At 40.4% G+C, this 15,842-nt stretch overlaps 1 protein-coding gene across 4 annotated transcripts in view; it reads left to right on the top strand.

The window, feature by feature from the left end:
• mlip (muscular LMNA-interacting protein) overlaps positions 1 to 13,503 on the top strand; it is a 28,802-nt gene extending 15,299 nt beyond the window's left edge. For 2 of the 4 annotated variants that reach the window (XM_086045912.1, XM_086045915.1), the window contains 4 exons: positions 35 to 73; positions 570 to 632; positions 753 to 887; positions 4,899 to 6,676. In XM_086045912.1, the coding sequence (XP_085902038.1) occupies positions 35 to 73; positions 570 to 632; positions 753 to 887; positions 4,899 to 5,105 (444 nt within the window). In that variant the 3' untranslated portion in view covers positions 5,106 to 6,676. Of the gene's footprint in view, positions 1 to 34; positions 74 to 569; positions 633 to 752; positions 888 to 4,898; positions 6,677 to 8,061 lie in introns of those variants that run through there. The other 2 variants (XM_086045914.1, XM_086045913.1) reach the window with 2 other exon arrangements.
• The last annotated feature ends 2,339 nt before the right edge of the window (positions 13,504 to 15,842 follow it).

Raw genomic sequence — 15,842 nt, 5'->3', positions numbered from 1 at the left:
GTTTCAGCGTGTTATGTCTTTGTTGTGTTTCCAGAGCAACCCTGCCAAATCCTTGGGACGTGAAACTAAATATGTAAGTACAACTTCAGTTTTTACCCTGAATCAAAATTCGTGCATAGTACTTAAAACAGAAGACAACCCAAACATCTCTTTTAAGAATATGTTCTACGCAGGCCTACTAGTTGAAACACAGCATTCTGATTAATATTGTGCTTGTGTAATATGAGTTAAGCAATAAAATCCACCCGATTTTAGCCATCTCTGGGGACGGCCATTTTGTCACTTCTGTCGACTGAAAATGACATCACAACTACTCAGGGCTCAGGTAACAACTAGCAACTAGTGGGCCTGCAAAGAACATATTCTTGAAAAAAATATGTTTGGGTTGAATTCCTTGTGTGTTATTTACAACTACATAAAAAGGAGTGTTGCATAGGCCAAGAAAGATCACCTTACATTTTGTGTGAAACTGTCCAAAGGTGAAAGTTCAATAATTTGAAATAAGGAGGATCAACGTATGTATACGTATAGGTTGTCAGGCATTTTTCTTTCATGTTATGTCACCACAGGCGTCTATAAGCAGCATGCATCCACCTGCAAGATTTGAAAGAAGGCTGATGGACTCTAGAAAGGTACAAGGCATTCAAGGGTTACTGTCTTATCAATTGTACTTCCCTTCGAATATGAAATGATAGAATGATTAAAGTATGACTAAGTCCCACGTCTCTTATCATGTCTGCTGAATTGTTCAGACAAAGCCTGGGGATGTTCGCCCTATGATGACCATTCCAAGATTTCCAGAGAAAGATGGAGAAGCTTATGGACACCATCCCTTTAGAGAAACAGATGCCCATCGCTGCTTAAAAGGCAACTCCAATACATGCAAGGTAGATATCAAATAGTTCTTACATGGGGGGGAAGTGGAGCCAAATGCAAATTAAATCCCATACAAAATACTACGTTAAAAATTGAGGGTATTAAACCTCATGAAATGTTATTTTATTTCGGGGTTTCATTATTGACAATGGTGACGCATGTTAAGGATTAGGCCTGTTCTTTTCTTTTTTCCAGATATCTAATTAAAGCGAATCCCCCACACCCGTCCCTCACACACACATTCCTAACTTTTAATTTTTCATTTTTTTTTTCCGCAATGACACATTTAAATTCCGATATTGATTAGTGATTACATGGTGTATAAATAGTAAAGGTTTGGGTTGATTTGAGACAGGAATGCGTGAAATACTGTATTTACTTACAAGTGGCGACCCTATCGTGCTAGCCCGCTAGCCCCCAAATTAGCAGAGCGGGGCAGCGACCCTCCGTCCACAGTTTCCGTCCTGCATATTCAATCGACCCACTTGGTCCTAGCCGGTCGGAGTCAGCCAACCGGCGTCGAGTTTTTTATTTTAAATATGGATTTGACTCCCCTGTTGAGAATACCTTTGGTTTATAGAAAAGAGCTGGCCACATAATGTTGACTTTTTATTATAGGAGCAGCTGCAAAACAAATATTTGCGGTCAAAAAGGGGTGGTCAGTTAATTCAGGTCAAGAATATACAAGGACAATTCAAACAACTCTCAAATATGTTACAGTGGCATACCTTTGCTATGGATCAATGCATACAACATGTCTTTAATCCCACATTAGTGATCAATAATTGGTTAAAAGATTCTTGCTTTCTAATGTTTTCACATCTCTGTAATAGCAGTGATCAGCAGTCTTTGTGAGAGAATTAATGGCTGTCATAGTTATTGCCCAAATCGTCTTAGGAACAAAGATTATTCACTGACAGTTTGTGCTGTCGCTATTCATTGCCATTTACTTTCCTTACTCATTGTACAAGCTACATTCCTAAGTGTCAAAGAGTGTGTCTGTCATTTTATGTGGTTTACTGCCGTTTCTGCTTTTGCTTTTCAAAAGGGCGTGGCTTTTATTGCTATGCCGGTATGTCATTTAGTTGCAGATTAGATTAGTGCAGCTCAAAACAGGTCTTTTATATAACATTAAGAAAATCTGAATGTTATATCAATCACATATTGTCTAGGTTAAATGTAATCTTTGCATCTTCCAAAATACTACTTTGTTGAAAAAAAGCATCCTGCTTTAGTTAGCAAACACTGCATTGCATGAAAAGGACAACTTTAGAGGAGGTAAAAAAACAAACAAAAAAATGCCAGCTTGTTTGAGTTCACGGGCACCGCTTCGTTTAAGTTGTATTATACCTTAGTGTATATTGCTATTGCACACTCACGTCCACATAATATTACCTAAAAATGCATTCAATCGCTAATTTAATGCTTGCATTGATTAAAAGAGTACAAAAACCAAGCCGGCGGCAGCCTAGTACTTCAAAATCTGCGTTGATGTGAAACCCCCATCGTGTAGAAAGGCTTTGAAAACGTCACAACTGCAAATATCTGCTCTGTACAATACAATACAATACAATACAATACAGTACAATACAATACAGTCAGGTTTATCAGATAGACATTTATGAAAACCACATAAAACAAAATGAAGACACTCTCTTTTAATTTTATGCTTGCAAGGAGAACGGAGAAGAACTGTAAATACAATTATTGAGTGTGTTCTAAAACAGTCTCCCTGGCTCCTTTCTTTTTATTCATTCTGACTTCCCTAGTTACATGGGCGTTCCAACTCTAAAGGATGGGGTGAGCAAAAGGGCAGTTGGAACGTCTTGTATTTGTTTGTCTATGTGTATGCATGTAGTTTTTGGAAAATGACTTAGTACATGTGTGGTAAGACATGAAGAAATCTTTAGTAGAGAAATCAACGATTTGGCAGGATACTTCAGCAATCATCTTCATCTTAGCAATCGTCAGTGTGGCTCCATCTGGTCTTCTCTCGGTTAGTTGTGCAAAGCATCATTATAGCAGCAAATGTATGATTATTATATTCACAATTATTCTTAAAAATGCAATACAATACAATAAATCTTCATTTAGGCTACAACACCTTCATAAAAAGCCTTCTTAAAGGTTTAAAGCCACTAGTGCTGCAATATATTAAAAAATGATCCAACTAACCCCGTCTATAAAGTGGATATTAAAGTGAATGAAAGACTTACCTCCGTGACACACGATTGAGGGTCCTTCTGTAGCGAAGCATCGATCCATATGTAACAAACATGTCAACAACTTAATTCAGTGAACCTTACTATTTTCAATCGTTATCGTCTAAAAAAAAACCCCACAACAAAACACCCAGACGGTAAATAGAGGCAGCCATTAGCCACACGGCTTCCGTAGAGGGAGGATACGGAAGTAGTATTGTCACACCTCTGCAACACTCAAGCGTAGGTTGCGTTCATAAGCGGCCATGTAACTGTGGTTTTATACTGTATGTGTATTTGCTATTTCCACCACTTTAAATAGGCTAAAATTGTGTAATTTGTGGAAAAAAAATAAAGTTGACCATATTTGGACATTTGAGGTTTCCGCCGGATAGCGACGATGTGTAAAGGGCCTAGATCAGGGGTCTTCAATCCTGTTCCTCGAGGCCCGGTGTCCTGCCTGTTTTCCATCTCTCCCTGCTGCAACACGCCTGATTGAAATGGTCAGATAATCAGCAAAGTCTGCAGAAGCTGGATAATGATCCTGATCATTTGAATCAGGTGTGTGTTGCAGAAGGAAGAGAGGGAAAACAGGCAGGACGCCGGCCCTTTAAGGAACAGGATAGAAGACCCCTGGCCTAAATAGACCAAAAAGACGCTGGCCAACAGTGACAGATGCTTACCCCCTGTGGCGCCCGGCCGGCTGTCGGCACGTCACGCTGGAGGAATACACCGCAACGACAGACAGCGACGCTGACCATTAAAGCACTTTCTGCGCATGTGTAATACGCTTCCATACCATCGGCGGCGGTAGTCACCATTTCTCATGGTTAGAAAAATTCAAACGGAAAGCTGTTGGCCGGGGGCGGATTACAAAAACGTAAACAATGCATTCGGCTATATTCTTCGCTCACTCCCACGCGAAGTAAACCGTCACGTTCTTGACACGGTATTGTGAAATACTTACATTGTCAACCCTCGCTCTTGTACTTGTAAGAAGATTAAGGCTGCGGAGGCGTGCTCACTGTTTTTCCGCCTTTGTCACTTCCCGTTGGTGCCCCGAGCGCTGATTTGCTAGCTAACAGCCAATCAGAGTGACCAAATGTCATGACTGGCGACGCCGATTCAACATACGTAAACGCCCACAAGATGCTTACAGACAGGTTACGACACTACGACGGTGGCCACTACACCAAACAGATGGCGCATTCACGACCTCCGACGTCGGTTTGGTCTATCAGGGGCTTAGTAGAATGTGTGGCGATCGCTAAGGCCAAAAATCTTCAACCTGTCCTTCTGCTACTGTCCTGTAGGTGACAGGATTGCACATAAAAAAAAAAGAGAACACAGTAATATTTTTGTTACGCTGGGCCACTGTCCAACTTGGCCCAATTTCAAGCAAATGGAGAAAGTGAAAAGTAAAATTCGATTCGATTCACACTTTTGTTTGCATCCTCACCGAAATGTTACTCCTTTGGATGTGTGCCATCCCTCTGAAAATCACTTCTATATATTTTTGCACAATCCTACAAACTAACAAACCACGTCCTCTCACACTGTGGTTTTGCTCAAATGGCGGTGATAAAGAGTTGATTTAACATTCAATCTTGGAAGAAAATAATCAGGAAGACAGAGTAGAAGGATGTTATTTCAGCCAATTTAACAGTGGGGAAAACCACTTTAAATGTCAAATCCAAATTCACGGATCTTCACCTAAAGACTCCAGGGACCGGAATCTGATTGATGAGACATCCACCCTCCCTGCAGTCAATTCAACCACTGACCCTAATTGCACATCATTTGTGTCCTTTTCCATTTCAGGCGGAAAGTGTGGGCCTTGAAGACACGGGGGGTAATGGTCACACAAGTAGAAAAAGTCAAGCGCTGCAAGGAGAAAGGACATCTGAAAGAAGACGTCCATTTGCCGTGTGTGAATTGCAGATCATTGAGCCCGAAGGCCAGATCAGTCATTTTGAGGAAAATGCCTCCACCTCTCTCTGCTCGGAAGCTTGTGAAACTCATATTTAAGTCAAGAACATCAAACGTGAGACAAATTTGAATAGAAGAAAAGAAAATATTTTCACAGACTCTGAGCCGAGAGCTGTGTGCTTGTAACCAGCTCTGTGCTAAGAACCATTCATAATGTTCCCAAAGAGGGTTTGTTAAAACCAGTTACACCAAATTTCTTGACATTGTGCCAGTGGTTTGGTATGTCAACGCCAAAGGGCAAGGCAAGTAGTGGGTCGTAAATCGCCTAGCGTCCATTTGCACGCAACAAAAGTAGTTATATATCTCTCACTTGAGAATAGTGCAAGGTTACCTATGTCTCAATCATTTACATCTTGACTTCTACAACTGTTAGCACTAGCTAATTATCAGGGTTCGTAATGTCACAACAAAGTCAGACTTCTTCTGTTACCTTGCTGGCTGACTAGAGTATTGTTTCGAAAGGAAAGCTTTTATTTTTGTTGGTAACGTGGTGTGGCTCTTGAATAATAGAGACAACTGGGGTTCAGAAAAATGTGGAAGAACTGCTCAGCTGCCAAGGCAAGTTATCCGATATGCGATATAGTAACACCAATTGACTTGTTGTGTACATGAACAATGTGTGCAGTTTGAGCATTGAAGTCGGTGTACTGTAACACTTGCTAATGTATTCCTCCAAGCATAGACGGCCATTTGATGAAATTTCCTTATTTGACTCTTGGGAAAATTAACAAGCCATTCATTCATTGTCATTCAATCCTTTTTCTAGGCAGCACTAGTGGTCCTATACGCAGTATTATTTTTCTATTCATTTTAGACAATAATAATCCTTCACTTTCCAGGAGAGGAGAATTTCTTCTACGCTGAATATTTTGAAGTTTTACTGAGCAGACCTTAGCTGCCCAGAATAGTTGTGCCTTAGCAGAGGTCTGCGTGGATGTACTGTACACTATTGCAGGCATGTTCTTCTTTAAAAGGGGAAGTCATGTGCCCCCACCAGACTACCGTTAAACACTGTATTCTGATTAATATTGTGTTTGTTGAAGATGAATTAAGCAGAGGAATCCCTCCGATTGATATCTAATTCAGTGGGTGTCCATTTTTTTCTCTTGCTGTTGAAATGACATCACAATGCCTCAGGGCTCAGCTTGCAAACGTCACATGACCAAACCTATTCTGGTTGCAAGCAGTGCACATCATATTGCCTCACTAGCAACGGTGTGATAATTCCACACAATCAAAATAATTCTCATTCCACCAATCTGTTAATTTGCCCATCCCGAATCCAACAATGTGTGGAAATACTACCACTACCACTGGATTCCGGGGAGACGTGACATTCTTGAAGCGCCCGCAGCAACTTAGTGAACTTAGACAATTTTTACTTAATTGTTTTTTAATGCAAGTTACGGAACATGGCAGTATATTGCAAATACCCAAAGGCATTACTCGAGGACAGTATGGTTTTGATTAGAAAGGGAAATTATACAGTAAAGCAGAAACAATGAACTGCAAAGAATTTCTGTTGTAGGTGAAAAAAAAAATTAAACTCAATTTGGTTAATATGTTGTGATACTAATAAAGACTGCAGCTGTATTGCACTGTTGTGCTAATGTTTGATTTGTAAGTTTGTTTCTTTGCTCAGACCATCCAGCATACTTACAAAGCTTTAATGCTTGCTTGATTGCTACTATTACTATATGATGACAGAATAAACAAACATACACACACACGCACACACACATTAAAATGTAATACCACCAGTGTAAAACGTAAAAGAGAATTTGCGGTACAGGAGAGTCACGTGTAAATATTCCTGTTGCTGATTAAAGTCCTTTAAGTGGAAATCAACCCAAACATTTTTTTCAAGAATATGTTCTATGCAAGCCCACTAGTTGAAACAAGGCATTCTGATAAATATTCTCAGAGGGCGGCCATTTTGTCACTTCTGTCGACTGAACATGACATCACAACTACTCAGGGCTCAGGTAACGACCAATCACGGCTGACCTGTTTTCTGAAGCTGAGCCCTGATTGGTTGTTACCTGAGCCCTGAGCAGTTGTGATGTAATTTTCAGTCGACAGAAGCGACAAAATAGTCGCCCCCTGAGATGGCTAAAAAGGGGTGGGTTTTGCTGCTTAACTCATATTAAACAATATTAATCAGAATGCTGTGTTTCAACTAGTGGGCCTGCTGGGAACATATTCTGTAAAAAAATATGTTTGGGTTGATTTCCACTTTAAAGAAAACCCATTTTATATTGAGAACAAGATCGGATGGGAGTGATTGTAGAGTTCACAGCAAATCGCTTCCTGCAATGGACTGTTGCACCTTGCATATGATATGCTCTTTTTTTTTTTTTTTTAATTGACTTGTTTCATCTTACTACCTAAAAATGTGCAACATCTTTCAGTTGTTGCACATTGCACCTGGTGGGCAATGAGCTGTATGGTTAAATAATAGACACAGTTTTGTACAAAAGGAGACAATTATGGTCACCATGCACCTACCCCTCTTTTATCACTTCCTACGGACTTGCTCTTGTGATGATGTTATGCATTGCATCGCTTGAAATGTCTGATAAAGCAATGTTTGAACATTTCCATTTTCCCAAATGGAATGTCTACAATTCATGATACTCGGCTTATCTCCTCAAAAAGACAAGATCCATTCAAGATGCTTTCAGTGAATTTGTAATAACTGTTTTCCAATAACAGACAGCTTCATTTACCATAAAATGAAGTTGAAAGTAAATACCAAAATGAGGTTCTGCTCTATACAGAGTAAGAAAGTAGCTGAAAGCCTATCAATATACAATCAGTAGGGATATAATTCATTTGACAGTGAACCCTCAGTTACCGCTGGGGATACATTCCAGACCCGCATTGAATTGAATTAAATTAAATTAATTACATTTTCATTAAATTAAAACAAATTAGTGATAAAAGGGACCATCCATGCATCCATCTCATACAGTATGCTGTCTATCCTCAACAGGGTCGCGGATGTGCTGGAGCTTATCCAACCTGACTTTGGGCGAGAAGTGATGTGCACGCCGGACTGGTTGGTAGCCAATCGCAGGGCACATGAAGACAAACAACCAACATCAAGCTGTTCTTAAAACTAACCATATCAATGCGTGGATTTTCACAAATGTCAAAAGGGTGAATTTCCAAAATGATTGCGTGGCACTAACTTGTAAATATTGAGCAAACAGATGGCATCTAATTCACAATGCTTACACAGATGGTGAAATGCTTCACTCTGCGCTGCCAAGCAGAGTATGTCTCGGTGCTGCGGTGTTAATTGCCCACCTCAATGCAAATCATTGATAAATAATGTCTGATTCACTAGCGCGAATAGCCACACGCAGTTTAAGTGAAGCAAATGACCTCTTTAGAATGCTGGTGTAGTAAATTTAGCACTCCTCTCTGGAAGCCGGATCATAGCAGCAACGATTGCAGTATGGAGACGGCATCGTCACGCCAGGCGTTCTCGTGAGTGAATATTTAGAAAGAGAAGCTGTTGTATTTCTTGCCTGGATTTCTGGGGAACGGGTTGGAACCAAGACAGTCTAAAGTGCTTAATGTAAAAAAAAAAAGCTCAACGCCGGTTAACGTCAGTAGACTACAACCAATCATTATGAAAATTCATGTCTACTCATGCCCTCTTCAAATTCGGAAAATATCAAAACATTCGCCACTGTATTTTGGATTTTATTTGTATTGCTCCATAGGCGCTTTCATATTGAGGAAAACACTTATGCTTATATTCCAAATTATTGAGGTGATCATTTTGATATTTTCAGAGATTTATGTGGGCATCAGTAGAGATGTACATGTGAATTTTGGTGGCAGTTTTCTGACAGTTCCGCCCATACCTCCCCGATCAGCATTTTCTTCCAGAATATGTTCCCAGCAGGCCCACTAGTTGAGACGAGGCATTCTGATTAATATTGTTTGTGGAATATGAGTTCAGCAGCAAAATCCACCCACTTTTAGCCATCTCAGGGGGCGGCCATTTTGTCAATTCTTTTAACTGAAAATGACATCACAGATGCTCAGCTTCAGAAAACAGGTGAGCTGTGATTGGTCGTTACCTGAGCCCTGAGACAGAAGTGACAAAATGGCCGTCCCCAGAGATGGCTAAAAACGAGTGGATTAACACTTATTCCACAAACGTAATATTAACCAGAATGCCTTGTTTCAACTAGTGGGCCTGCATAGAACGTATTCTTGAAAAAAAAAATGTTTGGATTGACTTCCTCTTCAACTGCCATTGTTCTGCCACGGTGTTGTTGGCGCAAAGCCAGCATTTATACTTTGCCATGTGTGGCTTATTGCAACCAGGGGGAACTCAGGTGCAAACTAGACTCCACTGCCAAACCTTATGGCCGTGTTTGTGCTAGTTATATCATTTGCGTTACATCCTTTGTGAATAGGACATTAGGACGGCGCACACTGCTGTATAAATCAAGTGCACTTGAAGGTGCTATCAACAGCCGCAGTTCATTCTTTGTGAACTCAGCTCTGAGTTGTGGGGAGGTCACCGTTTCATACAGAGGACAACATATTGACCAGTGCAACCTGTAGAGGGCTTAAACATAACTTTGGAAATATAACTTTTGATTAAAACATATTGAATTTTTTGTCTGTAAAAGATTAAGGCATCTGTGGTTTGAACCTAAATTCAAGAAAATTCAACCTACATGTATATCTGGCAGTGCATAAGAGAAATATATCACTCTTACTTTTATGTAATTGAAAGAGACTTTACTCTGCCAGGGAGAAAGTGCCATCAACAAAAGCATTATGTGCCCTTAGCTGCTTTGCTCTTGAATAAATGTATTCAGGTTCTGATAGACCGTGAGTGCAATGCCAATATCCACTCTTACTTCTTTCAGTTCCTCCATTAATAAAAAGGGGGGGAAAAAGTTACAATGGTTTTACTTTTATCACATTGAAAATAAAGATGAAGATCCTTGGTCTTTGTCCTTAAAGAATGGACTAAATGTGTCTCCTTTTGGGACCTTTTTTTTCTGAAGCTGTCAAAAAGCCTCGGGAAACGGTAGCCTTGCCGGCCTTTGAAGCCTCACCACGTAAATAGATGATAGATAATTACAAAGATGGAAAAGATGGGCTTCCGACTAATCTTAGTCCGACTATTCTTTTAAGTTTCCCGTCAATCGTTTATCGCCAACAAAATGGGCGTCCGTCATAGACGGATAGACGGACAGGTCCGTCACATAGGCGGAATGACCAGCTCTGACTCTAACATTGTCTTCTGTCATTCGTAAGCAGAAAAAGGGCCCTATTTTGGTAGTCAGGCGCACGTGCGCTCATCGTAAAAGCTGGAACATCTTCAATATTCATGACATGGACACACGATCGGATGTTGAAGGCAATCTCCAAGTGCCCACTTTACAGCGGCCAACTCTACATCATCCACACATGGAGATCTTCTTGCAGTTCCTTTACTGTACTTAGCTCAGAGAGTCCGTTAGGCTTCCGCCATGTAGACCAGGGGTCCCCAACCACCGGGCCGCGGACCAGTACCGGACCGCATTCCACTTTGGCCGCACAGATGGAAGAAAGAAAAACAAAAGTACAGTACTTCCGGTTTATTTATTATCCGAGGCTGAAAAATATTTCATTTTGAAAAGTGACCGCATTCTCTCCGTTACATCCATCTATGACGGACTCTTAACGCATGTCAAGTTGTCAGCGTTGCGTAACGCTAATATTAAATGCACAAGCTAGCGCATGAGTAAAATAAACAGACATATTTGGAAAGTGTATGAACTGCTCCGTGGCGCGAAAAAGGTTGGCGACCTCTGATGTAGACCACGCTCCTCTCCTGTGCTGAATATAAAGGGAATGAGGGCAGCTGCTTCGATTGGCCGGGAATAAGTCAGCTGTGTTAAGTCCCTCAACAGCATAAACAACAAAAGTAAATGCCCATTGGCAGTGCAATCACTCTTTAGCGGGGAAGATGCACATTTTGTAGTTTTAGGAGAGACAAACAATAGTTCAGAATACATAACTGGAACATGTCACTTTGTTGATTTGTGTACAGGTTTAAGATTATTATAATATCTCATACCAGATTGTAAAGCTCATACAATTTTTGAGAATTCAACCAAAGTTGTTTATTTTTGTGATTTTTACAATGTACACAAAACACACAAGCCAGCAGGATTTACTTTGCATCCTTATTTTGTGAATGTCTTACTGAAAGATAAATAACATGAATTTGTGAATGTATCGCCCGTGGGCATTGATGAGATATACACTCCTCTGCCTCCTCCTCTACAATGTGTATCCAGTTGCACACTTTCCACAATCCATACTGCTCTGCACAAGGCATGGGAATTGTCGAGGGCGGGCATCGGGAGGATAGTACGGTACATAATGTCACATCAAAGGAAAAGTAGCTTTACTACTGAAAGCTTTTTGGTGTTGAAAACAGCGACAGCATGGCCTCATTTTTGAGAAATGCAGTTGATCTAGCAACACGTCTACTGCCCGGCACTGTATTATAATGTGTATCTAATATAAATGAGGATTGTAGAGGATATATGTTTGGCTGCAATACACACAATTCATTAAAATTGCTATTGGAAGTTGTTGCTTGGTTGCTTAATATTCTGATTGGGGGCCAAGCAAAGCAAAAGTTCACCCCCTTTGATTGTTACGGTGCACTCAGAATCACGTGATTGATGATTGAGAAGCTCTGAGCTTTTAGGGCTCTATTTTCGTACCCAGTGCAAGTCCAGCACGAGGCGCGGTCCAAATCTGTGCGGGTGCAAGCCTCATTTAGTGTGTGCCGCTTCTTTGGCTGCGAAACAAGTCGACTGTGTTGATACCCACAAGGACACGAACCGCTCATTTGTAACTGCGTCAAGCTGCCGGCATCTGTGAAAATACCAAAAATGTGGTGCTCTGCGTTCTTTGCCTTACATTTTGCTGGCTCTTTGTCGACATTGCATTGTTCAACAGTACAAAACACTTCCTTCGAGAGTGCCTTGAAAAGGGTTTTATTTATTTTATAAGTAATTGTTGAATTAGCTGACAGGTTAATTGATTTGGAGAATAGTCTGTGGATAATACTGGATCGTTACTATTACGGGCGCATAAATTAGTAATTGTGTATACAGTCATTTGTTATATATTGTCGCCTGGATGGTTACGTATCAACCTTCTGGATCAATTACTGTGCTGTTTAATGTAAAGAGTAGTCATTTATGATCCAGGATTGAGACTCCTCTTTATATATAGCAAGCTGAGACAGCTTTAGGAAAGATTTTAATCCATGAGACATTTTCTTCAGATTTCATCAAGTGTGTTTCTTGTATGGAGAGATTCTCTGCTTTTAATTTGAGAAATATTCGACAATGTTAATCTTAATTGTTAAAATTGTGAACAAATGACATTTCAATTCCATGAATAGATGATTGTATGTGACATACGATGAGTGTGTGCAGTACAGGCGTTTTATGTAAGCAGAGTACAAATGCATATAATGGCGACGAGTGTGTGCTTGGTGTGTGGAAAAAAAGCCAAGAGAGCAGAAAAGAAAAGATTAATACTTGTTCATTCAGTGCATGTAGGTGCGTGACTCACTGTTCTGATTTTTTTCTTGTCAATATCAGACTCAAGTTACTGATAATGGTTAAACACATCAACTGGGGAAATCATTTCGCAAATACAAAAGGCAGGCTTCTGACTTTGGGTTCACATATTAGCTGCCCGTTCACATACGCTTCCCTTTCTGCTGGTGGTTTTTCATCATGGGCTGCAAGACTTTAACCCTGGTTGACCATCGGTTCATTCCAAATGGTGTGCCTTTGAGCTCTCATCCCGTTGGTTTCGCAAATAGTTTTTGTTGGAAAGGTTCAAATTTGGCAATAATGGGATGTGGACGAGTTTACGGTCGGGGACACTCAGCCAATAAACAGAGTGAAAGGCGATGTTATTGGCGGTTTCTTTTGGGATCTTGAACACCGTCACCTTAAAGCTTTTAACTTGCGCCTCAGGGTTTTTCTGGTGCCTTCTCTGGGAAACATGAGAAAAAGAAGAAGCTGTCTGGCGTGCTTCTTTTTTGAATGTCCGGCATGTTATTTTCATGACTTTATTTTCTATCTCCACTGTGACCGTCTTTGTTGATTGTAGCCTCTTTAAGCCTTTTTCACTTGTCGTGCGTGAACTCCGAGCTGCTTTTGATCTTTTGGTGCAGCAAGCTCAAGGAGTAACAATTTCTTGTCTATAGAGTCTCGGGCCAACCAAGACGTAGATGGTGGATAAATGTTGACGAGTCGGCTGCTGGAATCTTCCATAATGAAATGACTGAAGTAACAATTGAAGAACTCCTTCAGTGGCTCCACAATGGTACTGGTATTGGTGGGGTTGATGAAAAAATCATTAAATGAATAAATAAATAAATAAAGTGGAAAAAAATACAAAAAAGGTTCTTGACAAAGAAAAAGAGTTGTGTACTGTTCTGTTTATGTCTTACATCAAGCAAGGTTTCACCATGCTTTTGTCTCTGGAATCTCACATCCTTTTGCAATGTTACAGCAGGCTCCTCTCTCCCTCCTAATTACCATACTTGTAATGATCTGCTTAACAACCACAGGCCGGTTTGAGTTCCACGCAGAGAATACTTTTTGTCCTGTTCGTGGAACTCGTACCGGCGGAAAATGAAAAATCGCACCCTGAGTGTGTGCAGGTGAAATGCTTCCTTGGTGTCTCGCGGCGCTTGAAAAACGTGCCGCTTCTCAAAGAAACCTAATTATGGACAAGAAAAAACATATGACAAGAACGCATTCATGGCAGCTGTGGCCAGTAGGGTGGCCAATGGGGTAACCATCCCCCACCCCCTCCATTACCTCCCCTGCAACAAAACAAAAGTGTGTAAACAAAACAACTCAACGTGACAGAATAAGTGACAGGCCTGAGCTTGGTCTCTGTGTGTTCAAGCCGTTTCCAAGTCATCATGGCTTCACTGGACAGTTGACAGCCACAAATTACACTGAGTGGGTTTTGTGCACATCAATCACTGTGGCGATAAACCCTTAATTCAAGTACGGCTCTTTTTTTTTTTCCCTTTAAGCAGCTTTCTTGTTGATAGCAGTTTAAGAGGCTTGCATTTTGTCATTTTTAGTTGCCGTTTGTCATTATTTATAGTCCTTCTCGAAATAACATTTCTTCAAATAGCGGCCACTCTAAATGACGAAAAAGAAGATATAACTGTAATTACTTCAAATTATCGAGTCCATTTCAAAGAGGAAACCGCTAAATCTATTTGAACTCCACTAAAATTCTGTCGTGCACAAAAACAGCAGCAAGCATTGGAAACAGATGAGTTAAAGCGTGTAGATTCGCTGTATTTTCAAAATCAGTTCTTTGTAGTAGTAGCAGTGTTACAAATAATATTACCTTATGTGGAGCATGCCAGTAGACTTTGACATGATCATACCACAGTGTGGTAGAGGGGTCTTTGCGCCCTTTCTGATTGTTTTTTTTTTTTCAACCAAAGTACTTAGTTAGATCATGTAGAGCGGTTACACATAAACAAAATTCTGTTGTGTTCTCCTCAAAACACAGGCAGAGGCCCAGGGCATCCACCTGAGGCAGGGCTTGATTTTTAATGGGCAGGAAAAGACATACGTGTACCAACAAGAAAAATGTAACGTGCAACAGTGCATGCGTATCGACAGCGAATGGACACATTTAACGTACGCGCCCGCGCCAACAATTGTTTTTCAAGGGGAATCAGCAACTCGTCCAGGCAGCAACAGTGCTATCCACGAAAATAACAGAATAGTATGGATTCATTTAACAGGTTAAAATTAATTGAATCTAAATAACTTTATTTCAGTTTAATATTGTGAAAAAAATGCCAGTTTGTATCTTCTGCATTGCAATGTCAACGTGTGATTTTACTGTTTTGATTCTGCTTTCAGAAGTTTTTAAACTCTGAAGTGTCCTAAAAAGCATTTATTTTTCAATTCTGCCTGAAGGGACCAACGTGACCCCATCTTGCAAATTAAATGTTACATTCCGTTGTCTATTTTAACTTCTCTAAAGAGCAAAGCAGATGAATTGTCTGAAATGACGTTAAGTTTTGGCAAATTACATAAAGTAAATAAAATAACATGAATGGATTGATGTGTTAGCTAATTGGATGTACGTACGTGTTTCTTACTGAGAGAAATACAAAATGTTTCATATTTTGATTGGAAATATTCTGTCTCATCTTGGTCCTCTTCCTCAGGTTCTTCCTTATCATTGCTTCTTCCTCTTCATTACGCATCCTGCACTTCTGACGCGTCCTCCCTTTCAGCTTCAAATTCAACCTCATCCTCACGTTTATAATTTTTTGCTCATCACATTTTCTTCAAGCACATCCTGGGCATCAGTAGCAGTCACAGTTTGCAACAGCGAAATATATTTAAAATTATACGAACAAACACAAAAAAAACCCCACACAAATTATGCATTACACAAATGAGAAAAAATGCGGAAGCACATGTGGCCATGACACTCTCAGTCACTTTCTTCCCACTCTGCATTCTGACGATGTTCTCCAGCTTGAATGCAGTTTGTCTGAATGTGCCATGTGATTGACTGGTGACAATCAAGGGTGTCTTGGATCAGCTGGGATAGATTCCAGCACTCTGCAGGGTAAGTGCTATCAAATGGCTGGCTGGCTGGAAAATTCCAATTCTGCAGTGGGCAACAGATGAATTAGCCTGTGGTCTGTATGTTAAAACCATG

The sequence above is a fragment of the Filicampus tigris genome, chromosome 11 (assembly GCF_054856515.1).
Source record: "Filicampus tigris isolate MCC_2025a chromosome 11, RoL_Ftig_1.0, whole genome shotgun sequence".
In the NCBI taxonomy this organism is placed as follows: Eukaryota; Metazoa; Chordata; class Actinopteri; order Syngnathiformes; family Syngnathidae; genus Filicampus; species Filicampus tigris.
This window is presented reverse-complemented; position numbering and strand designations above follow the sequence as displayed.